The 26,388-nt window shown below is 37.0% G+C and overlaps 1 protein-coding gene across 3 annotated transcripts in view; it reads right to left on the minus strand.

Moving 5' to 3' along the window:
- Nucleotides 1-26,388, minus strand: part of GRIA2 (glutamate ionotropic receptor AMPA type subunit 2) — a 95,781-nt gene that overhangs the window by 34,803 nt on the left and 34,590 nt on the right. For all 3 annotated transcript variants that reach the window (XM_087735591.1, XM_087735592.1, XM_087735593.1), the window contains exons 3-6: nucleotides 17,418-17,657; nucleotides 13,426-13,622; nucleotides 9,019-9,072; nucleotides 6,452-6,613 (exon numbers count right to left, since the gene is read on the minus strand). In XM_087735591.1, coding sequence (XP_087591717.1) covers nucleotides 6,452-6,613; nucleotides 9,019-9,072; nucleotides 13,426-13,622; nucleotides 17,418-17,657 — 653 coding nt within the window. The remainder of the gene's footprint in view (nucleotides 1-6,451; nucleotides 6,614-9,018; nucleotides 9,073-13,425; nucleotides 13,623-17,417; nucleotides 17,658-26,388) is intronic.

Genomic DNA, 26,388 nt, shown 5'->3' on the forward strand with positions numbered 1-26,388 from the left:
TCTGGGAAATACTTTTGCTTTAGCACAGTTCAGCCACTTTTACTTGCAGGATCGAAGGATCTGGGTCAATAGGTCCTTTGTATGTCTGAGACAAATCTACAGATATCACCTCAAACCACCCACTGCTTTCACTGACTAAATGTTCCACTCTTTAATTGAGTTTTCTTAAAAAAAAAAAAACAACAAACCAAACAAAAAACAAAAAGCAAACCCAAAACAAACAAACAAAAAAAAACCCAAAACAAAAACCCAAACCAACTGTGCTGGAATGAGTGATTACTTATGCAAAAGAGCCTTAAGCTACAAAAAAGAAGCATGAAGTTTAACAGTGAAATTTCTTATGTCCACATTTTTCATATATATTTTTGCAAGTAGAGAAGATTGAATACTGGGATTCAAAAGCCCAGTGAAACCAGGTAGCTAGAATGCTCACTGCTAGACGTATATTTTTTATGCCCAGGAAACCAAAACGCAAGGACTGGAAAACATAGGCAGAAAAATCTCACAAATCTACAGTTTTACAAGGACACTTAAAAAAAAATAATATTCCAGTTCAGTTCCTGATTAAATCACATAATAAATAGTGAAATTAACTATTTTTTATTCTTATTTATAAATCATTATAATCTACTTGAATTCAGGCATAATCAAACATATTTTTCCATTAAAACTGTAGCAGATGCAACAGAATGTCACTTAGAACTCTTATTAAAATGCCTGGTATTATAAAACCATTTTCCAACATACTGAAGTCATAAGAGGCATGTCCCAAAATTAAGGTATTGTCTAGTTCATTAATTGTGTAATTTTGCTTAGTTGTCTATATCTAGACCAAATGCTTTTTGAATTTCCAGTTTGAAGAAAAGTTTTCACTGTTCTCCTCTTTGTTCCTTATTATCAAGGAGTTATCCATATTTTAATTATTTCTGCAAGGTAACTAAGTGCTTTTATATTTGTCTGCATGTTCTCCGTATTCCATCCTCGAGGTAAATCAGCACCAGTAGAGTTAAACCAGCAGCTTTCCATTACAAGCTTCATTCTTCCTGACTTACAGTTTAAGATTGGCAGTTTTCAACTTCTGCAATTTTATCCTAAAGAGCACACCATTTTGTACTACACAAACACTTCAAATTCTAGAATCACATTATCTTTAAAAAAAATAGATTTCTTAATAATTTTCTAAAAGGCTAGACGACTTGGCGATAAAAAAAAAAAAGACTTGCAAATGTGAAACTACTAAAGGCAAAATCAGAAGGCAAAAACAATCTATCATTTTGTTATCTTAGCTATGCACTGATTGTGTGTGTGTATGTGTGGGGAACAGATTATGAAGCCTGAAATACAATTGTATGAATTCTGAACATCTGAATCAACGTACCGGCATGAAGCAGTTTAAGCCATCGAAAACAGCTGCAATGAGTACTGGGGTTGTTACCATCTTCCAGCACAACAGTATTCTCTACAAGTCTGAGCTGCTTTAGATTTTCAACCAGGCAGCCCCAAATTCTTTTCTGCACGCTGCACGTAGTTTCTGTATATATCATACACAAGTTGTCTCAGATACTTCTTGCACACACCAAGCCTAAGGTTGCTCTTAGAAAAGCTCATCAAGAGTAGGATGGCTTATAGAATAGAATAGACGATTTCAGTTGGAAGGGACCTAAAACGATCATTGAGTCCAACTGCCTGACCAATTCAGGGCTGACCAAAAGTTAAAGCATGTTGTTAAGGGCATTGTCCAAATGCCGCTTAAACACTGACAGGCCTGGGGCATTGACCACCTCTCTAGGAAGCCTGTTCCAGTGTTAGACCACCCTCTCGGTAAAGAAATGCTTCCTAATGCCCAGTCTAAACCTCCCTCGGTGCAGCTCTGAACCATTCCCATATGTCCTATCACTGGATACCAGGGAGAAAAGCTTGGCACCTCCCTCTCCACATCCCCTTCTCAGGAAGCTGTAGAGAGCCATGAGGTCGCCCTTCACCTGCCTTTTCTCCAAACTAGACAAGCCCAAAGTCCTTAGCTGCTCCTCATAGGACATGCCTTCCAGCCCCCTCACCAGCTTTGTTGCCCTCCTCTGGATGTATTAAAGGACCTTCACATCCTTCTTAAATTATGGGGCCCAGAACTGCACACAGTACTCGAGGTGAGGCCGCACCAACGCTGAACTCAGTGGGATAATCACCTCTTTTGACTGGCTGGTGATGCTGTGTTTGATGCACCCCAGGATGCGGTTTGCCCTCTTGGCTGCCAGGGCACGCTGCTGACTCCTATTGAGCCTGCTGTCGACCAGCATCCCCAAATCCCTTTTTGCACAGCTGCTCTCCAGCCACTCCTGTCCCCCTTTACACTTGTATACTTTAAGCCTAGTACTTATCATGTCTCACTAGCCCGCAATAGGTACGAATTGAGCTTCTTCCTGGAATTAGACCAAAGGCTGCCCCAGACAGAATGGGTTAATCAGATTAGGAAGTTGGAGCAGTTGGATCTGAACAGATGTGTTCTTCAGTGTCCTTCCACAACAGCAAGAAGTTTGCCTTAGACATAATAGCCTGCCACAACACTAAGGCTCAGAAAGTCCAGCATATCTGTAAATACACAATAACGGATCAAAATGGGATTTCAACTTGTTATTTTTAGGCCTTTATAAAATCAAATGTGGCTTTTGTTTTGCTACTTGACAAAGAAATTCGCCACGATGCTCAGTGGTATGTTTCAAGATCTGCACATTATTAGCTCTTCTGGAATTGCATGCAGAGACTGATAACACCCTTGGTTACAACAGATATATTTCAAATTTAAGCTGAGGTAAACAGTGTATCAGCTTTACTTTTGAAAGATGAGAAGACCTTTTGTAAAAAGGCAGAAAAGCACTAGTTTTAAGTGTCCTGCTTAATCTTTAAATCTTGTGGTTTTTATCAGCACAGGTACAGTGCAGCAACAAATAAAATCAGTGGCTCTTCTCATCTACATCCTAAGACTGCAGTTTCTTATAATTAATACTTCATAAATTGCAAAGATACATTTTTAAAGCAATTTGATCCAGGTCCTCTTCTGGGCACCTATGGAACAGGTTTTCAATGTTTTCCTTTCTTGAAAAGCATGTTCCTTTGAAATGCACTTTTTCTTAGAAAGAGGTGTCTTTCTCCATTTTCAGGACTGTACGTGGATGCTGTGATATGTCTTGCCATGTCAGCTCAGTCATATTCCATTGACTTGCATTTTATAATGTGAAATGAATGTATGCTTCCTTTTGGATTAAAGAAGGAAGATAATACAACACAGTTGCAATGCTATTGCCTGCAGTGAGATATAACATTTGCAATCCCAGGGATAAAACTACCTGCTAGGGCCATGTAACCTCCTCTCATTTCTGTATTGATAATACAGGACTTTTATTAGCCTTCCTAACTGCTTCATACAGAATTTGCAGCGACAGCTTCCTAGATCCCATGGGAACTAGTGGCAAAAGCTCATTTATAACCACTGACAATTTGGACAACTGCCTCAAAACCAAAGAGGGTGGCAAAAGCTCATTTATAAACAGTAACAATTTGGATAACTGCCTCAAAACCAAAAGGGGAGAAAGGTTATTCATAAGATCACAGAAGGGACAAATAGGAGACCAGTGAGTTAACCTGCTCAGTAACTTAGATATTTATACACTATTCCGAGAAGCAAAGGATAACAAACATGGCTAGATTATTAATATAAGAAGGAATGGCATGTTCAGGAAGGACAGGTAGGGAATGCAATTCAACAAGAATACATGAAAAATCCTGTACTTTAAAGGAATAATTATGTGCACAGACATGTTATGAGACTGTCTAAATTGGCAGCAGTACAGAAAAGCAATGCAGAAAAAGATCTGGATGTTAGCGTGTATCTCATGATAAATATATTTCAACAGTGTCATGATGGGGCAGGGAGAAGAGAGAGCAACACAAAAGGAAGCCCTGAAAGGAGTGCTGTCTCCGAGATACATCAAGCCATTATTTCGATTTCTACAGCACAGTACTCAGAAGTGGTGCAGTACCCAGCCTGGCATTTCAAAGAAGATGGGTACCAATTAGAAAGGTTCCAGAGAAAAATGATGAACAAGATCTGGGAGTAGAAAATTCAAAGGAAAAGGGATTATGTAGTTTAGCAGGGACAAAAGCAAGGACAAATATGGTAGCCATTTTCAAATACAGAAGTAGAGCTAAAAAGGAGAACTTCCACATATCCATTAGAAGCAGATAAAGGAGTAATAGATTAGGCGATATAAAGGCTGATTTAGGTTAGACAAAAAACAAAAAATAAGATTATTTAAGCTCCGAAATAGAACGCTTGGGGAAGTTGTGAAATCACTATCCACAGGAACTGCACAGGTATAGCGGATTCTGCCTTCAGGCACAGAGGATGGACCGGGAGACTGACTGCTCAAAGACCTTTCTTGCCCTGTTTCTATGATTTCTATGATTCTGCTCTGCCTCTAGCTCCCTCAAGAATGGGAATTAAATGTGACATAGCTCTGCCGTTACGTGTAATGGCAGGCAAAAATGACAAGTGATATGTGTATAAGGGTAAAAGACAGAAAGCTACACAAAGAAATACAGTAACTGATACAATCAATCGCTCCAAGCAGTGCAATATACATCCACTTTCCCCCCCATCAGTACCTCTAGCATTTATAATTTATCTGATAATTTAACATAAGTTTCCATCTCTTGACTGAATGTCAGTGCGCTTGTATAATTCTTGAGCAGACAATATATAAAGGAAGACAGATCAGCCTTTTTAATTCAATTTAAAATGTGTTTTTAGTTAATGAAATTCATGAAAATAAATGTTTCAATTCATTTACTTTTCCTATCCATAACAAAATAAACCTCAAAAACATAAGATATTCCAAATACTCTCCTTCAACCCTTTCAATTTCTAGTAGACTTGAAAGGACCTATCATGGAAGAAATAAAGGGAATACCTGTGATAAAGTTACTGATTTTAATGCTATAAGAAAACATGGCAACCACTTCATCTTATCTAACACACATATGATTTCTCCCCTAACGTAAGGAATATCAGAGGTACCAGAATCCTTAGCACTGTGTCCCACTAATTTATTTTTCCATTAACAAGAAGAACTGCATCTTGGTTTCAGTTAGACTTTTTTACTTTAGTCATGCACCTCACAGTGATTATTTCCAGACTACAATTCTGCAACATTAGTAGGTAGGTAAGTAATTTGGGCACTCAAAAATCAGAGACAAAAGAATTGCATCAATCACCCACAGCCACATGCCTTCCCTTTTTCCTAAATGAGAGCACTATATATTACATATATTACATGCATGTAATATGAATGTATCTAAAGACATGACACAGACTAGTTTACTTTGTCAAACATCAAATGAGAAATTCACTTATTCTGTCCGAAGGATTTTAAAATACAAAAATAACCAAAGAAAAATCATAGCTTTGACTAAGTCCCCCATAAATTTGGCCTCAGAAAAAGGGAACCTACAAATTTTATTTTTCAATTTAAATTAAGGTTGTGCGATTTTAAGGATTTTTGTTCCAGGAATTTAAAAAATTGTTCTTACATTCCTTGCTGAAACTTCTTATCCATCTCATTATAAATCAAGAATATGCTTCATATTCAAACTATAGCACAAAAAAAAAAGTTTCGCCTAGAACATTTGCTGTTTATCTTTTTGTCTTAATACCTTTTGGAGTTATTTAAGTATACTCATTCTTAATAAAATTTCTGATTGTATTACTTAAAAGAAAAATTATTTGGCGTTAAAATTGCGTTATTCTTTTTAACATCTTGCAAGCACTAATTGATCCTCATAATGGTCACGTAAGGTAAGAAGGTACTATTATTGCAGTTTCATCCAGAGGGAAAACTGAGGTAAGGAAGTTTAACCACTTGCCCCGTGTCACATCTTGTTTCACTCAGGCCTGAAATCAGACCATGATTCTGTACCTCAGGCACACCATTTATTTTTAAGTCTTTGTAGGATTTAGGCATCTGTCTCAAAGTAACTGTCTTACCATTTCTTTGGGAGATTATGTTATATCAGAAAGTGCTAGATCTGTGCTCCCTGGAAGCCTACGTATGACTACATATTTTCCTTTAAAACATTTCAAAACACAGAGAAAGAGAAAAACCAAAAAAAGTCAGTAGATACTTCATGTATCATCACATCCAAAACAATTACCTAACAAGCCGTCAAGTGCAGATTTACAGTGGTACAAGAAAAATTAAAATTGTCTTGGAACATTTTTGACACTGCAGTATCTTTACTCAACCAGTCCTATGATAGTGAATGTTAAAAGTACCCAAGAGAAATATAAAATTGCGTTGGCACAGCTAATTTTGAACGGCTTTCTCTGCCTCTTGTCTTTCTATTCCAATTCTCTCATTTCCTCTACCTCCGTCATGGTTAAAACAAATGTAAGACATACCTTAATTGTACTAGTGTGTGCACCGGGATATTCTTTTTCCTCCAGTGTTGACCAACGTTGTATAAACTTTGACACCAGAGGATCATCGTAGTCAACTATCTGAAATCCTGAGACATTAGCTCCTCCAAACTGAATTTTTGACAAATCTCCATCAGTAAATCCCTGGGCACAGAAAACATTGTGTCTGTTATTGCACCAGTTTTGGCAGATCTCTCAATAGCATATACAAATAAAGAGTTACCATATGACTTCTACTGCAGAAGTGTAAGCCAACATTTTCCTCAAACAGGATCCAAGTTTAAATCCTGGGCTGCCGGCAGTAAGTTGTCAGCTCTGCCAGCCTGTAATACCTCTTGTTGCTCACTAAACACATACCTTTATAGAGCAAGGGCTGAGTGGAGCTGTCCATGCCATGCTTACTTTCCGAAACAATCCCATATAATTTCAGTGGGACTGCTTAAATGAGAAAGGGAACGCTGACATTAACAATAGTTAGGCAAGCAAGTTTTAGCCAGGAATAGTTACAGCCACAGATGAGTCCTCTTTTTGCCTGGAACATTAAAGCCTGTGGAAGGACTTACCATCTCCCCTGCCTCCTCCCTCCAGCATGAAGAACTACTTCTCATTCTTACAAACAGTAGGTATGTTCTGTTCTCCATGTTCTGTGTTTTAACTTGCCCCAAATAACCACACAAATGAATTTACATGACATACTGATTTCAGACACTTCAGTTTAAATGAATGCTCTGAGTAAACAAAAAAAGAAGTAGCAACCTCAGACCACCTTATCAGAAGTTGCTACTATTGCCGTACTAGGTAATCTTTAATTATTGCATATGATGATACTCATCAATGACGTGTTGCTGCATACTAATACAGACACTTCTACAGGGATCACGAAACTTTCTGCAATATTATTGTGAGCTTGAACGGGAACGTTTATTGTATACTTTGATGCCTTCTCCATCTATCAGCATATTTTATTCTTAAAGTAGACCAAATTCTTGACTGATCACACTGGAGGAGAACATTATTACAGTCAAGAAAAGAAGAAAGAAGGTGGATTCAGTGAAGAAGATGGGATGTGATCAAGTACTAGATAAGTTTTCTTTCTGACAGAGAAAAAAACAGTTTTAAAATCATTACCATATATATTTTATATAATATTATACAAAAGATCTACAATATTTGCATTTAAACTGTATAAATCTGTAGGAAGCAAATATGATATTAAACAGCTTTAGAATACAGATTCAATAAGTTTTAGATCTTATGGGCTTATTGTTACAAACTTAAAGCAATGGCTAAAATAGCAACCAGTCAACATAATGAAATACACTAGGCAATTTTTCTGAAATGTTTATTTCCCTTAAGACTCAAAATACTATTTATACAACATTTGCAATGCAAAATACAAATATCTAACAGTTAGGGAATTTTTCAAGTTTTGTAAGACTTTTACACTTGCTTTGTGAATATCAGGACCCTAACTTCTTTATGCTAAAAATTAATTAATAAATATAAAAACGAAACCCCACTGTTCAGCTTTTAAAAAGGCCTTTAGAGTATAAGGCTTCCTCACACCTGCCTAGCAACACAGGTGATTCTTCAGAATACTGCCTGCTTGGAGGGGGAAATTGTTTTGATTAAAGGCTGGGAGGAGACAGAGGTTATGTCTGAAATGTGATAAACATGCTATGGTCGTTCCGTTTCCTCAGGCCCCTCAAAGGACCATGGAAGACAGACCACACTGGGCCCTGCTGGAATTTATATCAAACGCTATCACAGTCCAAGAATAAACGATGACAAAAATTATTTAGAGGCATTCACACCATGCAAATGCCAAAACTCTTTTCTGGAACAGAATAACTGAGATTCAAGCCTGCAGAATTTGCTTTATCTGTTACAAAAAACCCATTGGATTAGATTCCCTAGCTTCAGTAAATAAGTGCTGTTGACTTTAACATCAGTAAAATGGCCCTTCAGCTTAAAGACACAATTCTAAAAAAAAATTTACCTTGACAAAATTTAGTGAGTTTCCTTAACTTAGGAACACTATTAGCTGTACTGTCTGATCACCTATGTTCAAGAAAAGATTAATTCAAACTGATTACCAAACCCATCTGAGGAATGACAATGTGTAAAGCTGAGACTCACTAGTCTAGCAGAATGAAAGCTGAGAACTGTAATTTTTAAGTACTTTAGAGGTGAGAGAAGAAACATCAGCTTACTGAATGAATGTATCGGTCTATAATGTGGAAAGTCATTTTTCTGACTTCCATACCCTACTTTTCTAAAGTATGTAGAAAAAGGGATGAAAGCTCTACTGAAGGTGCTGAGCAACCTTCAATCCTATTAATGGGAATATCACAGGAGGCATTTAAGCCCTGAAAAGACTCAGCCAATACAACAAATACCATCTCAATACATGCATTCATTTAGCAAGGATAGAGACATTTAGCTTTTTTCTATTTTCTAAAACGCATTTGAAACAAAATACTAGTTGATGTGCTTCCATAAACAGTAAAATGAGTAATACAGGTATTTTAAATATTAAAAATGCTTACCAGATTTGCAATGATATAATGGTAACCTTTAACATGTTTACCAATTGTGATAACCTGCAAAAAAGAAGAAATACCCCCGTAATGGATAATGTTCACCTGATATATGGACCTGAGACTTAAAAACTATAAAATGTAGTATGATGTAAAAGCTAGTTATGAGCTTTATCACATGCAATACTGAGCTTGTTCAGTGTTTTACTTTTCATTTTACCTAACGCACCACTGAACATACTCTCTGCTAGTGGAAATTAGTCATGTTGAAGTCCAAGTCCCAAGATCTGTAAACAGAGGAACTGAATGCTAATTACTATGCTGTGTATTAAAGGCACAACCTGGACAGGAGGGAGCAGGCATCAAGCAGTAGAAGCACTGTGCCTCAGAGATTCCTGCTTAGATTCTGCTCCCTTTGTAGCAGAATTGTAACATTCCTTGAACTAGAAAAAGTTTAAAAGCCCGCTGACATTAATGAAAGCATCTACATTATGAGGAAGTCTTCTAAGGTTCAAATTGTTGTTTATTGCCTTAAGGCTTCCTCATAATCTCCCTCAAAGCCAGCCGGTGGTTTCTGAGCAGTCTCCACTGGCAGGCATGTAGTATGGATTCTTCTCCCAAATAAGCCTAATTTAGACTATGTGTGCATGGAAAAGTTTACATTTTGAAGCAAAATACTTCTCCAGAGAAAGGATATGGGAAGTAAGAGGACTCTAAAGGCTTCTTCCATCTTCTGAACAATGAGAACAACTTAAATCAAGAGAGGATGTTTCATTTATCTCCCCATTTGACATATAACTAAAATATTCAGAATAGGTATCCTGTGACTTATATCAGGCTAGTAATGAATGACATTCCACATACTTGATTTAATGAAGTTACAGGAATATAACTGAAGGCAGTGTTTAACACTAAGTTTTATATTACTACAGTTTGGGACTGAGTGGGATCACATTACATAAGCCATAGAAGTTATTCATTTATTCCTCTTTTGAGCTTAATATATACATGATATATGAACTTAAGTATTCCAAAACAGTTACTTGTTTCAGACTACTTAAAACTCATTACTTATTAAAAGGTTTAAGAACTGTGTTCAGATGTATTTCTTATGCAGCTGCTGCTTCCAAAGAAATTTCAGAATTTCAGTTAGACCAAACAGATTAGCTCTTCTACATAAAATGCTGCTTTGTCATTGGTATCTGAGAAAACGACCAGTAGTTCCAAGTCTTTAGATCAATGATTAGTAACTCTGCTCTAACTGTCACTGGGTACTATTTCATTAATCTAGCTTTCTAAAACATTGCCCTGTGCCACTCATCCATACAAACACTAAGGATGATGCCAGTTAAAACTCCGGGAAGATTCAGTGGTGGCTCCGAAAGCCATGATGAAGGAGCTGTGGTGAATACAAAAGGTATTCACCAGTGTCCCGAGTTTAGACTAGCATCTCAAGCAGGGATAGACAAGAAGTGGCAGTAATTCCATGTATGCCCAAAGGGTGTTATCAGGGGGAAATGAGATTCTGCAAAGGAAGCTGGTTGAGAAGAGACAGAGGCTGTATAATGAAGAGCATGGTCACACTGAACTGCCAAATCAGAGAAGAGGAATATAAACTAGTCTTAGGAAAGTTGGGGAACCGAAATATTTTTCAACTTCAACTTATATAAATAATTGAAACCTGGAAGAGAAACTAAAAAACGAGACAAAAACAAGAACAATGAAGCAACTTTGCAAACACATTGTGTGTCTACATAAAGATCCAAGGACTACAGAGCATAATTGGGTGAATCTGAGGTTGCCACCACAGCTTAGAAAATTAGTGGGATAAATCAAAGCACTACAACAGTTCTGTTCAAGAATGGAAAGCAAGGAAGAAAGTAAAGAAGTTGCTGCTCTATATATCAAGAATGCAAGTAATACTTCAGTATTGGAGAAAAATGTGGTCAACAGAAAGCCTGTTGCATGTCTCAGTAAAAATACATAGGAAAAGAAAAAGGATACTGATACAAAGGATCTACTTCAGGCACCCTAATAAAAAGAAGGAAATTCCTGAGGGTTGTTTGGGAGCAGGAATTAAAATAATTTTTTAAGGAATAGATCTGGTAGCAAAGCAAGACTTGAAGTACATTATCTGCTTGTAGAAAAGAAAATCAGAAGAACACACTCAAAGGATACTCACAGGCCAAGAAATCCTTTGTTCAGCACAGACTTTCATTTTAAGAGATGGAGAAAATTAAGACAGAAACAGTTATTTTAGATTTTATTTTAGGCTACTGGAAAAATTGAAAGTGTGTTTATCTCTTTATGTAAGGAAGGGAAGTTACAGAAACAGAGTGTAAGGATAATGGACCTAAAAAACAGACCAAACTCTAGAAACTGCTAGGGTATCTTGCAGAGAGAATCTCAAGGCTAAAACCATATGAAACAGCTGACAGCAGTTTAAGAGACCATATTCTAGGGCATAGCAGAAAACTACTTTGACAAGAACAACTAATTGGAATTATATTAACTGACCTGTGTGGCTGATCCACAGTTATCTAGAATTCTTCAGTGACTTAGAAATCAAAACAGCAGAAACAAAGGTTTGTCCATCCATATGCTTAAGGAGCAGCACAAGTCTGTGGGGATAAGCTGAAAAATCTAAGACTCAAAACAAGGCAGACTCTATCAAAGTGCAATCAGGGCAAGAAAAATATCCCAGAGCTGCAATCAAAATAAAAGAAGCCAAAGAAAATAATAGGTCTATTACTAAACAAACAAAGATGGTAATAATGAGTGATAACTAAAGGGTAAATAGGGTTCTTGTCTTTAAAAAGTGGTAAAAGGAGAAACTGAAGAAACTTACAGTCAGCCAAACTTTCATATCAGGGAAGAGATTATAATGAATATTACAGACTTAATTTCAAAAGAATCTATAGGATAAGAAGAAGATAAACAGTCAATATAGTCTTGTCAAGATCAAAATATGTCAAAGCAATTTCTTTCCTTTCTCTGACATGATAGCTAGCCTAATAGATAATGAGGAAACAGCAGATGTGACATATCTGGAGTTTAATAAGGCTTTTGTCCTGTATGACATCATTACAAGCTCTTAAGGGAACATGGACAAGACAAAAAAAATCACTGCAAGGTAAGTGAACAACTGTTTGAAAAGCCACACAGAACCAGCTGAAGAGGACCTGTAAGTACTACTTCTCTCAAGCATTGCTCTACTCAGTATTTTTCCTGATATGGATAACAAGCCAGAAAATATGATTTTAAAAAACTGCAGATGATAGGGAGGTTGCAAAGGCTCTGGAGAACAGGATCAAATTCAAATTGATCTTGAAAATTAGAGAAACACTCTGTGGATATGAATTCCAAATAAAACAGACAAATACAATGCACTCCATTTAGGACACTGCTCATTTCCTGAGCCTCTCCAAAATGTAATGACCTTCATAACAAAGACCAAAATAACAAGCCCTTCAAAAAAGCTTCAAACCAATATATGTACACTCTGATGATTTATTCCTACAGATGCTGTGCAGTCTCACATGGTCAAGCTCAAGCCAGCAGGGAGCTATCCTTTTAATTTTCCATTGTGCTCTGCATGCGTGAAAAGAAGATACAGAGACAGTAAGACCTTCCTAGACACTAGGATTGAAGAGGTGGATTTGAAGGTAAGGAAATAATTTGAATCTGAGCACTGTGATGCTGTTGTAAAAAAGAAAGTGAAAAAAAAAATCATTTTGGCAAAGAATATATATGCAGGTGGAGAGAAGATGTAATTTTCTGTTCTGTTTAAAGCTCATGAGGCCTTAGCTATGGAAAACAGCATCCAGTTTTGGTTAACACACTTTAAGAGGGAGATAAAATGAAGACAGAACCAAGGACAGTACGAATGACAAAGAGCTCAGAAACATGAATTATGAAGGGAGTTAAATGGAAACGAGAAGCTGTTGTGATAGAGCCTTCCCAAGATGTAAAACATTCTCGGTAAAAGCATTAGAAGTAGAAAATACTTTCTAGGTGTAAGGAAAACTAATCCCTAGACATAATATAACTATTTATAATGCACCATATATAATAGCGTATCAACCACATACAATATAGTATACTACTTAGGTTGTGAAATAGCCTTAATGAGGTTTTTTTGTTGTTGTGGTGTGGTTTGTTTTTTTTTTTTAACAATCAGGATATATAACCATACGGGATCATCCAGACAGAATTACCTTGCCTTTGAGCAAAAGGAGGGATTATAGGATTTGTATGTTCACTTTCTGCCTGATATATATGTGGTCCTCAATACAAACCTGTCACTTCCAAATGATGTATAATAATCACAAAAATAGGATCAAGAGAAATGAACTCATTACGTTTACTTATAGAATATAGCTAACTGCTGTCACTGGAAAACAGAGAATAGCAAACCTGATCAACAATGTCGTTGACTTTATCGCGCTCACAGTCCAAAATCACTCGCCTTTCCTTTTTTACCTCTAGATCTTGAAACAGTGAACGGTAAGTTTCATCCTTTCTGTCATTGTTAATATTTCCTACATTGATAGCAGTCACTTGCCATTTCTTTTCAGCAGCAGAATCCAGCACAGCTTGCAATGTTGATAAGCCTAGTGAAGCACAGGAGAAAACAGAAGAGATGACTGATAAAGCTTCGGGACTAACAATCTTATAGAACGTGATTTATGAGATTACTTATTTAAGATTTCCCTGTAACTTGTTTGACCTGTCACACATTGTTAGGACTCAGAAATGAAGATATGTGTGGGCCCAGTCACTTCTTATTGCATGAAATTTCTATTTACATCGCTGCAAGGAATCAGGGTAGAGACTTGTCAGGACAACCTTTTGGTTTTGCTTCAACCATCTTCAGAATGGGATTTTGCCAGTTTCACTGATCCACTGCTGGACTTCCACATGCTGGGAAAAAGGTCTTCTAGGAGAAAAGTGATCCAATTACAGCAAGAGGATCAGCTGCTTATTACGAGATGCTATTGAACTGTTTTTGTTCTCAATACTTGAGCAGTACTGTATTTAAACCTGGACCTCACTGAGCTCTGTGGCAAAATTCTCACGTTCTCCAGTGGTGCTAATGAAGTTATTATTTCTGTTGCCTACAGTCATACCCCTGATTATGAAAGAGGATGTGCTGAGATGTATTTTTCCATATAGATAAGTAGGCTCAATGCTAACACCTACAAGCAGTCTACAGAAGTTTGCTTCCATTTTATCCTTTTGGCACATTCCTGCCATGAATGTGTCTGTACAGCTGCAACTGCCTACAATATACTGTAAAATCAGTGAAGATGTTACTTGACCGGTTTTCCTTTTCAAGGATTAAATAACAGAGTATAGAAACATGAAAATTACTGCTGGAAATTAATTTCTGCTCTACAACAAATACCATTTTAACAATTTCCAGAAGTACAGGAATTAGACTTGTTATATTTAAATTTCTTCCAGAGAATTCTACATAATTCTAGAGGGCAATTTAAGGATAGCAGATAGTATTACAGAAAAAAAAAAAAATTATACTTTCTCACAAGCCAATTGACATTTTTGCACATTCATCTCCCCTGAAGCCACAGAACACCAGGATTCATTTATTTGAGACAAATTTCTGACTTGGTATGTGAAGGAAGCTTCAGGTATAACTCTTATGAGAAATAATAGTGGCTCTGCCCATAAATGTAGAAAGAAAGCAACACAAATTAATTCATCTCATAGTTTGTAAATACTTCATTAAACTAAGATTGGTCAGTGTTTAGCAATTCAGCTTTATCAGTGAAAAAATATAAACATACAGCACTATACAAGACTGGTCATCAGCAAAGATAGAAAATGGCAGGCTTCCAAAAGGATAAATTCAATGATTATCTCAAATAGTTATGGTTTTCTATGTTGTCTTTAAAGAAGACTGATATGAAGTTTTATATGTCATGCAATGAATATTTCTTTTAAAATAATAGATAACTACAGTCCAAGGGTACATATAAACCATTTATAACATGTTAAAGATAAACGTGGAGAACTCATGCTAAAAGGAAAAGATAATGTAAGCAAACTAAAAGATGTAAGAAATACCTTAAAATATTAAAAAGCACTAAAATAAGTCTATATCTCAAAATAACATTTTAAATGGTAATTTAAAATAATTAAGAAAAACAAACCACAAAAAAAACCCTGAAACGGATATAATCTGAATCATTGTTTCAGATCTCATTTAGTAGACTTCAGGTCCTCCAATCTGTCTGTATGTTTCCTCTGAGTTAAACAGAATCTCAGTTATGCATAAATTAATAAGGGCTATTAATGTTAACACTATCCATTACAAAGGGTTTCTATATTTTACTCCTCTGATCTTCCATTTTTCCTAGGGACTCCCTTTTGTTGGGGTGTCTCCGGTTTCTCTGCAGAGATGTCAAATGGCTGCCTGGATTTCCTGCTTTTTACAGGTGGCAGGTTTGTCATCCCCATACAGTTCAATTTATTCTGATAGCAATAACACATTGCAAAAGAATGAAAAACAAACAAAAAAAAGGCATTTGCTGCAATACTTCTGTGGATGTGGAAGTATCTGGAGAGTGGTAACGGAAGTGGGAGTCTGCAGAGAAAACTCCAACAACTTCAGTTGCTTTTTTTAAACTGCAGGAATACTTCTGTTTGGGAGCCTCTGTGTGCCTGAACCTCTTTTGGTTATCATGAGACAAACTCTTAATTCAGTGAGCTCTGAAAAGGAGGACTGAACAGAGGCTGAGTAAATTAGCAATTCTATTACAGATAGAATCCTCCAGTAATGTCACTACTTTTTCCAAAACCCGCTGTTTGGTACTGGCAACAGAGAGGAGGCAAGGAGGATAAAGGACACTAATCCACATTATATGAGAGCAACTGCTGTATTAAGCTAGTTATAGCTTGGACATGCATATACTGAATGGCCTCACTTCTTATAGACAGGAATGAGATATGAAACTGCCCTGCACTTCAACCAGTCAGCCCCTAACCACAGAAGAGCTGTAAAAGTAGCGATAAATAATTCTTTTGGAATAAGTCATCAAACTAATTCCTATTAGCTTTCACAGCTTCCATGAAGAGTAAGTCTCTTTGCCTTTTTTACCTCACTCCTGAAGGTGGAAACATTTTAAATTACGTATCATTCCTTAAATATACGTCACTGTCACTACATTAACACTTATGCAAAAGTTGCTGACTACATACTGCTTGACTCTGCAGGTTAACCTTGTGAAATCAGTGGGAGCACTGAGGAGTAACGACTTATTCAGCATAAAGGTAGGAGTTTCATGCCTTGGAGCTTGTTATCACTGGGGTGCCTTGCCACAATTAAAACCAACAAATAAGAAAAAAAGGTATAACCAAAGGGTGACTGCAAATAACAATTTCACGCTGTTGTTCCTGGCCAGATTCAGCCAGCGCAGCTCACAAGAACAACTAGGTGTTTTTCAGTATTTCCTAAATATAAATCACACGCAGGTCATGTACTGCACACTGCTACCTGATTGACAGACTATTGGCTAAGCAAGTACTCTTAATGTGCACTTAATATTCAACTCTGACCAATGAACATGCAGGTGATCCACAAAATAGCCGTTTTAAAGTGAACAGAAGAAGGTAAGAATAGAAAAAAGTTACCCAAGGACTACTAGGTGAGGAGAACTTGAAAACAGAATGACAATAATGGAATTCCAGAAAGGGCAGTTAAAAAAAAAAAAAACACCAACAAAACACTTCTGTATAATGCTGCTTCTTCTCAGAAAACTAATTAATATACCACAATTTGCAAGTGATTTTTCCCAGTTCATAAACCGTTATATTATTATTACCTCAGCCATAAAAGGGCATAGGACTCGAGAAGATTGTACTGGAGAGTAAACTGCTCACAAGCAGTGGATTTGGGTTTATCAACAACAAAAAAAAAAAACCAAGCTCAACAGAGGAGAGGAACTTGAATATTTATCAAAAGCAATCTCCAAAGACACAAGAACTGCATCCAAGACTCTTGCTTGCTCGGTGCCCAACTACCGATTTTGCATGTGAATCTGTGGTAGTAGATTGCCCTTCATGCTCATATTTTTTTTCTCCTTAGATGATTATTTAAAAAAAAAAAAAAAGAAAAAACTTTTCATGGGAACTGTTTACAACATGTGATTAATCTCACATTGCTTATCAGCACATGCTTGCAATTCCATTAATACATACTGTAATAATTTCATTCTCATTTAAACAATTTTGTTTCTGTCCCAAAAGCTCATTTCTAAATTTAAGCTTACACTTACACTTGCTGCAGGTAAATATTCCTTTCCTTGTTTACTTTTCTAATGCTAATTCAGCATTTCAGTGAGATACATCTAGCAAATGGCATGCAGATAAAAAGTACCACATCTTACCTCTGTCGCTGTCATACAAATATGCAAATTTGGTCCACTGATAGTATTCGATCAAGCTAAGAAGAGCTCCCTTGAGGTCAGGTCTCATCTGAATGACAAAGGGATGCGTTCCATCTGTTGGGAAGCTGGGAGTTATGAAGGAGACATGAAGAGTCCCACAGAATGATGTTATGGTATTTACAGACTTCTTGTCATAGAATCCAAAAATAGCAAAGACTCCTCTTGAAAACTGGGAGCAGACTAGGAGGGAGAAAGAAAAACAATTAGGTGGGAGAACTTTTTCAAAAAATTTATTGAAAACTCTATTGTGTATATATTTATCAGAAATAATGAAACTGTCTGATCACATAAATACCAGGAGAAAACAGTAATACTCTGCTATGGAGATTATTATTTGTTAGTATTTTTAATCAGTAATATAAAGCTTCCGCTAGAAACAACAACAAAAACATCAGAGATGTGGTCCACATTCCTAGACAATTAATTTAGAAATAAAACTCACCAAATTATTCTTAAATTCAATTTATACTGTAAAGAATAGTGATGCAAACATCAATAGCAGCTGTAATTCATAAAATGAGTCATTACGACCACTCATAGTATTATGGAAATAGGTAACTCTTTGTCATGTTAAAAATAAATTCGCTTTGAGGTCAAGATTCACTGAGATTTTTGCAAAATGCCTTAAACAACTTTCCATTTGGGGAAATATAAAGCCAAAACTAGAAGCAAATCTATTAACAGCAGAAAAGTAGGAAGTTGATTTGCTTTAAAATCCTTCCATTTCAAGGTGTTATTTTAATTCCTGCTTTGCAAGACTCAGCAAAAGCTGATCCTTCTGGATGACGCTTGCAGTCACGCTGAAGAAAGAATAACCTCATAGGTGTAAATAACATGCTGATTATTCACTTTTTATCACTGGAGACAATTCAAGCCAACTGATGAATGCTACTGACCACCACAGCCTGTGTAAAAGAGCTAGTTCTTCTGGGTCATTCTGCTTGACACTGCAGGTTATACTAGTGCCTAAGTTCTACAACCAGGGTACAGTAAGGAAATGTTCATCTCTAATTCTCATTTATCACCTAAGCATTCTTTGGTTTGCACATAGTCACCTTGAATAAGAGACATCCTTCTAGAGAAAGCATCAAGTCAGCCTCATTGCAATCCCTGCTACACCTGACCTGCTTTATAAACATAAATCACAGTGTAATTGAAGCTAATTTTGCCCAGCTATTTAGTGCACCTATTCTTGAATATAATTCACATAAGGGCAAAAATAAGTTGACTTATTTTTAAAATTTCTCAGATTTGAATTAATATTCATACAATATTTTCTCTTTTAAAGCTATCGCAGCTTTAATTTTAAAAAAATAACATCCCTTTATGCATGTTATTATTCATTGCTATTCTCTTTTCATGGCTTTGCCTATCTGTCTTTGGTACCACAGTCATCTCTCATACTCTAATTATTTCTATACTCCAATTAAAAGCACCTAAACAGTATGGGTGAAATTCTGAGTCTGCCAGTTTCAACAGTTATCACCTATTAACTTCAATTAGGTCAGAATTTCACCTCAGGTGAGAGAATACAAGCAATTAAAAAGCTTGATGAGTAATATCCCTTTACAAAAGGATGCTGCAGGTCTTCCAGCAGTAGGGTACAAAATGGTCAGACCTCTTCTATTCCAACTGCAAATCATTATATAAAGTTGAAATATTTATCTCAAGTGTATTATGGGTATAACACTGCTCATGTTGAACAAAGGTTTCTGAAAAAGGCTGTGAATTTTCTGAATAGCTTTTCTGTTTAAGTTACTGGAACTCCTTGTTCTATTCCAAATCACTACACTCTTGCTGAGACAAAACCAACTCACTACCTCCCCACATGCTCATGAACAACTGTTTCCCATCTGCAGTGAAGGCTAAATACTTTCTGAACTTGCTACAATAAAGGTGTTAATGTCTCATAACCCACCTTCAAAAATGCACATTAAAATAAAGCACCAATTTACATTTGGATCCCTGGGCAAGAATTCCACAGAAGACTGTTACTGGCACACTACTGTGATCTTCTGTATTAAAGCATTTTAATGCTGCATGTAAGGTGATAGAGACAACAACAGTGTCATCCCAGGATCACTGAAAAATAAAAAAGTCAGCCAGTATTGCTGACTCCTAGGATGTTAGCACATCTCCTGTCACACTTACTGCTTTTCTTCAGTCACCAGTCAACAGTTTTCAGCAGATGAAATAACGCTGCCTACAACAGCCAACAACCAGGGCCAGTTGCCTGCACCAGAAAATTTGAAAACCATAGGTGGTGCCTTCTTGGAAGAACCACCGCCACCCCTAAGAGAGAAAAGCCCGGCTCTCTGGAGCACTGTACTCCAGTCTCTGTTTCAGTTCCTCCCCTATTCTCCCCTCCTTTTCCTGACACTGGAGAGATCTGGACCTGTCTGGCCTCAGCTAAACATCTTTGGGGTAATGAAGTTCAATCTGCCCATGCTGTTGGCAAGTTTTAGTTAAGGCTCTGTCCTTGCTCCTCAACTCATGAAACTAAATAGATTTCAACTTCCATTTAGAAAAAAAACCAACACTACACTTGGGAAAAAACAAAACCAAAAAAATCATCACAATTATTTGTGATAGCAAATAAAAAGAGCCCAGATTATTTATGCCAGGCTTCAAAGACGAACTGTGGGCATGTACTGGGTCTGGCTGGGATGGCATTCACTTTCCACAGAGCAGCCCGTATGGTGCTGTGTTTTGGATTTGTGACTGAAACAGCATTACTAACACATCAGTGTTTTAGCTATTGCTGAGCAGTGCTTGCACAGCGTCAAGGCTTTCTCTTTTTTCCTCTGCCTGTCCCAGCGAGTAGGCTGGGGGGTGGGGTGGGCAAAAAGTTGGGAGAGGATACAGCCAGGCCAGTCGACCCAAACTGATCAAAGGGATATTCAATGCCATGTAATGTCATGATCAGCCATTAAATTGGGGTAGAGGAAGAAGAGAGTGGGGGCCTCTGAATTCCAAGGTGGCTGTTGCTTGGAGACTGGCTGGGCATCAGTTTGCTTGTAGGAGGGGGTGAGTGATTGCCTTTGCACCAGTTGGGTGGGGGGTTTTTTCCCCTCTTTCCTTCACTTATTAAATGGTCTTTATCTTGACCCACAAGTTTTCTCACTTTTGCTCTTCCCATTCTCTCCTCTGTCCACTGGGGGTAGAGGGGAGTGGGCGAGCAGCTGTGTGGGCGCTTGGCTGCTGGCTGGGATGGACTCAAGACACAGCAAAAGGTGCTATTCCACCTTCCACCCACAGGACAGACCTGTTAATACCACTGGCCTGCACTCAAAGGTGTGAAAGAGTTCTGTACCCCTTCAGCGACACAAATGTGCACCCAGCCTATTCTTCAGAAGCAAAATGCTGTTCTTTCAACCTGAACATCCTCCCTGACATGGCACAAACTCATACTACCTCTTTTCACTAGTCACTTACTGCCTATTGACCAAACACAGTTCTCTGGGATTAACACAGCAAACGGATCTCCATTTAATAATCTTTACACCTGGGTAAATCACCAGTCCTTACATGTATGTGTCGTCTTCTGGGGAAGACGGGTAAAACTGGAATTTTGATCTCCTCTCCTGCACAAAATGAGAGACAAGTACAAAGCACCACCTCCAGCTGGGTAAGTCAAGTCACTGTAGTTCTAGCTACATACAGGAGCTGCAGCTTAAAAGCTGCATTCCACACACACGTGTACTCTATGCTGACAAATACTAAGATAAAAGCAAAAACATTTTATATTTTAAAATTATTAAGAAACCTGTCACACAGATATGAACTCTCATTAATTCAACCAGGGCCCCATGGATGTGAGATCAAAACTCTTCCTAACACAAATCTTGAGGTTAAGGACATAACACACGTTAGCAACTATTAAGCTATGTGGGTCAGCCAGAAAAATCAGGATCAACTTTAATCCAGGTAAAACTAAATTTTCATCAGCAGTGATCAGTGTCACAGTTGAACACTGAAGAACCTCAGTGCTGTGCTTTTGTGTGTGAAATTCTTCTAAAGATAAGTGTGAGGGCACCTATGCTATGTAATAAAAACTTGCTAAAAATAAGCATTTAGACTTTGTCGCGAGACAAATGCTTGCAATTGTTCTGAGACATTTGGGCTCTCAGGAGCAGGAGGGAGAAGGGATGGTATTTCCAAATATATAATGGCGATCCAGTGGATAATGCAGAAAGTGTAATTGGTTTTGGCACGATTCCCACCTTAGACTAAGTCTACAGTCATGTTGTTATTGCTGGGAGACATTAGTTTTATAATGGTGAATCACAAGCTGTTCACAGTTATTAGATTAAAAAAATCATGATGATTAGGACTCATAAGCCATTGAAACATGAAAGATCTATTTTACTAAAGACATTAGAAGCAACTGCCAGGATTCATTTCTTTCAAGCTCTTCTATATTAATTGTTTTTCTTTGGGTTTATATTGTCCTTTCTAGAAATAGTCAATGGCCTACTTAGCAACAAGATGGCAAGAATATAGTAAGCTCATTTTGTGATCACTTCTCTAGAGAGACTCGCCTAGAATGGCAAATAACTGGCAATTCCAAGAAACAGGGTAAATAACTAAAGATATCTGCGAAACAACAATTCCCAGGAGGTTTTGTTATAGTTAAGAATTAAGTATTTTATATCTGACTTCTCCTTGTTCTTCTACTAACATAGCCAGGCAAAAAACTACTTTGCCCTTGTTTTCCAGAACACTGAAAATGTGTCCTAGTCTTTTCTTCCAAAAGTTAGGGCCCAGATTTGTTCAACAACAAAATTAAGCTTAAGCCTGCAATGAGAAATAGGTGCTTTGTTAAAGGAGGGCCAAAACTACTCACTCAATTATTAACTCTTCTGTTGTTAACTACATCTGTTTCTTCTTAGACCTCCTTTTTACCATGATGCACTCATACTTTTCTCTCACACTTTCTCCCTTTCACACTTTCTCCATTTCACTATCCTGTTTTGTCAATGAACTCTGTAGGCAGGATAATACAATATTTAGCCCTGTGGCCATAACTGGTTCTCCAGAAACAAAAAAATACAGCAACATACATTCTTTGCCTCTCATCATATAGAACATATTTCTGTGGTGTGTATCATCTTATACTTAAGACTCAAAAAGTGCCAACTGAAGAGTACATTTGAAAAATCGAAATATAAAAATATTACAAATTCACTTAGCTTTACACAATGAAGTGATGCCTGTGTAGGAATTCAGTGTAGTTCATTTTCATGACTGAAGAACTGAATCTTTAGAGGCATAAAATCACTTAGAAATAGTTGCATTTGAATACATATGCTTAGAAACTATTCCTGATCAAGTCTTCCTAAGCTAAGATTTCCTTTCCAAAGGGAGAGTAATGAACCTAATCATTGTTTACATTCAGGGACAATTAAATTGGAAAAAGAAAATGAGCAAAATGCTCATTTAACTTACTGAAACAAATGTCTAACAGTACCTGCATATAGCTAAGTTTCCAGAAAGTGTTATTATGACTCTTAATATTCTTCTAACTTTTCCAAGTACTTCTCTATTTTTATTTATATGAGAGTTTTGATACTTTGTTTCTGTGTAAAGATGAAAATTTAAAGTGACTGAGAAAGTGTTTGCCATTCAGTGCTTAGATTTTAAATGCTGTCTAGTATTAATGTGGGTTTATGTGTTATTTTATTATACTAACTTGGTTTACTATAGTGCTAACAAAACTGTTTTAATATTAACATAGGGAAATAAGTCTTCAGTGCATATTATTTAATCATGCCCAACAGAATAATCATTCTCTTACTTCTAAGAGAAAGAAAATTCAGCACAAGTGTAAAGAAAGAGTCAAGCACTGCCTCTGCAAAAGACGACCAAAACACAAAGGAAACACTCGTTGGTCTGAAAAGTTGATAGATGAGCCGGAAGTAGCCAGGAACAAGATGCGAAAACCAAATGCCCAGTTGGTAATTTCGGCTTCTGAAAGGCGACATTAAGAACAAGCAGACAGTAGAAAGGAACCACCAACAATAGATGGAACAAAAGTAGCAAAAAATAAGCAAGAACCACAGCTGCCAAAAGAATTCACATATGATTGAAACTGCATCAGAAAATCATTATGAAAATAAAAAACAATATGGATTGCTTCCAAAGCCATTAAGAAAATTGCAGCATAGCAGAAAGCATATTGTGCACACTTTCATAGACTAAAGATTTTTTTTTGCGATAATGTTATATATAATCTGTATGGTCTGTTTTACCCATTCAGATCATACTATTACCTTCTAGATATGAGGGGTAAACTTCTCTTCAGGAAGACTGAATAAGGCATAGGGAATCGCGTAAGTGCATCCAAAGTGTTATTTAGAATCATGAAGGAGTATGTATTTAAAGAGCACAACTTGAGATGAAGTTACTTTTTCTAGGGCCATGGTAGGATAACTAATATTGGGAAAAAACAGTTCCCCAAGGCTCAGAGAAGAGCATAATAACCAAAAGATAAGACAATGGACCAAAGCTTCATTCTAGGATTCAATAAAACATGGACACAGGAACCAACTAAAGGCTGGCATTTTAAAATCCAACGATATCCTTTACCAAAGCTGAGAGGCAAATCAATGCCAATTAAAACATCAATGGCAATCAGAACTAAAAATATGCTATACTTCTGGATAACAAAACACTGAATTACATAGAAGACAACCTTTCTTTTTGTCTCTTTTTGCAATTTTTAATTCCAGCACCAATAAATGTGGATTTTTATCTTATTTTGAGCATTTACGAAAATCTGCATGCCTAGAATTATAGCCATTCAATACTGATCTAAACTGTGTATTTTCCTCTTTGCAGATTGTGCATATATGTATTGTGGTAAAAAAACAGACCTCACTGGGAAAGACAAGCATCGAATATTGAGCTCACACACAAAAATAAAGAATGATGTGGACCTCACAAATACTTCAGTAATGAGTTCCTTACCTGTACATTCAGCATTAAAGCACAAAACACAACTTAGAGCAACAGCCAGGCAGTTAGCAAACAAACAATCCATAACGGAAAGGGGGCCTCAGTTTTCCATGGAGACGAATAGAGAAATTCTCACAGCCTCAGAGAGGGAAGAAAGCAAAATTTAAATCCTGAGGCTGAAATGTCTGTAGAGAACAATTATGGTGGAGCAGGTACAAAGGATGTTTTTCCACATTTTCTGGCAAAAATGTGGTCTTTAGTTACCGCTACGACTTGAACTGTTTGTTCAGAGATTACGCGACCGAATGGAACTTTCCACACCATATTATTAGCAAAAGTGGCTTTGATCATTGTGCAAAATTAGAGTCAAAACCTGGGTTGCTGCAGTACGAAACAAGCTCAAAGACCAGAGGAGAGGCAGATTAATCTATTTCAACCAGTCAATCATTCTTCACACTGAGGAAAGAAACTTTGTGCCAAAATGGGATATTTTAAGCAAGTACAAAAAAGCCTTCAAGAAGTTAGTGGCCATCTGTTAGGTAAGTACATGATGATATGGCACAGCTAGCTTCTCTATACGCTAATGCTGCAACAATGAAGGTGGTAAATAAACATCATGTTCAGACTGAAACAACAGGTCAGAAAAACAGTCTGTTTCAATGGCAACTGCATTCAATTACAGATTGCTTGGCTGTGTACTGTAAACATTTGAAAATCTTTTTCATTGCCAGGTCAATTACCATGATGCAAAAGAAATCATTGCAACACTGCTGAAAGAACCATGTTAAAACAATTATGCTTTTATGAATAAAATAAGATTCCTGTAATAAAATTAAAATGCAATGCAAGTCTTGTCATCAAAAAAATTGCCCATATTCCACACAATTCTTACACAGCTCTTCCCAGAACTGTTAGGATCCTAGTGTATTTGTCTAAATCCCCATTACTGCTAGCTGAAGGAGATACAATGCTTCCTGAACCCTGAATCTAGTGACCTGGCAACTCTGTTAAATAACAGAAATGTAACTTTAACTTGTCTCCAAAAAACTGTTGTCTCCAAAATCAGGACATTCTTCAGGAAGATTCTCTCCCCTGCCTCCCTTCTTTCTCTCCTCCCACCACCCCAAATAAAAGCCATGCTATTTCCATTTAATTACATAAAATTTAACTCATTTATTTCCTTCAAATCTAGGAATTCACCTTGCAAATCTGCCTACCTGGCTTTCTGACTGTGTTTGTACCTTTCCCAACAATTACAACCTTGAAGTAACAGAAAATTGTGAGTGTCTGACGAAGTATTACCTCCTAGTTGTACAAGCAGCTAATCAAATCTAAGAACAGACTACTGGCTTTTCAGAGCCACACCGCAAGACATGGAGAAGTCAGCTCTTTCAGGGCTGGGCTCTTAGTTTGTGCAATTCGCATAATTCTACTGAATTTGACAGAGCCAATATAATTTATTCCAACTAAAAATGTGGTTCTCCATTTTTAGCATGACCATTTTCACAAACTTTTCAAACCAGAAATGTTATATACAACAGAATACTCATCATCTCCTCTTCCCCTTAATCAGCATTGCTGGAAGCATCCCTTTTCTACATTTCATTAAACTAATCATCTTCCAGTTCCCAAGAAAATGTCATTGTGTAAAACTGTGTATTTGAAAACTTGGAAAAGAATTTGGAAAAGGATAAAATTAACTTGGTAGGTACAACGACTTTTTGTTAAAATGTCAGCTGATTGGGATTCAATTTATGAAACTCGTTTTTCTTTTCTTGATCTAGAAGGGCCAATAATGACTCCTGAACAGGTTGTCTAACGTTGCCTGAGAACACCTTGCACCATCTAAAAGGAAATACAGTTTCAGCACTGAGTTTCTCTGTTATAAGGATAGGGATAGCTATGAGAAAAGACTCTGAGGCTAACTCGTAAAAATACTAAAAAAAAAAAAATA

The sequence above is a fragment of the Nipponia nippon genome, unplaced genomic scaffold (genome assembly GCF_047370975.1).
Source record: "Nipponia nippon isolate SJK-2023a ecotype South Korea unplaced genomic scaffold, ASM4737097v1 scaffold_6, whole genome shotgun sequence".
NCBI lineage: Eukaryota > Metazoa > Chordata > Aves > Pelecaniformes > Threskiornithidae > Nipponia > Nipponia nippon.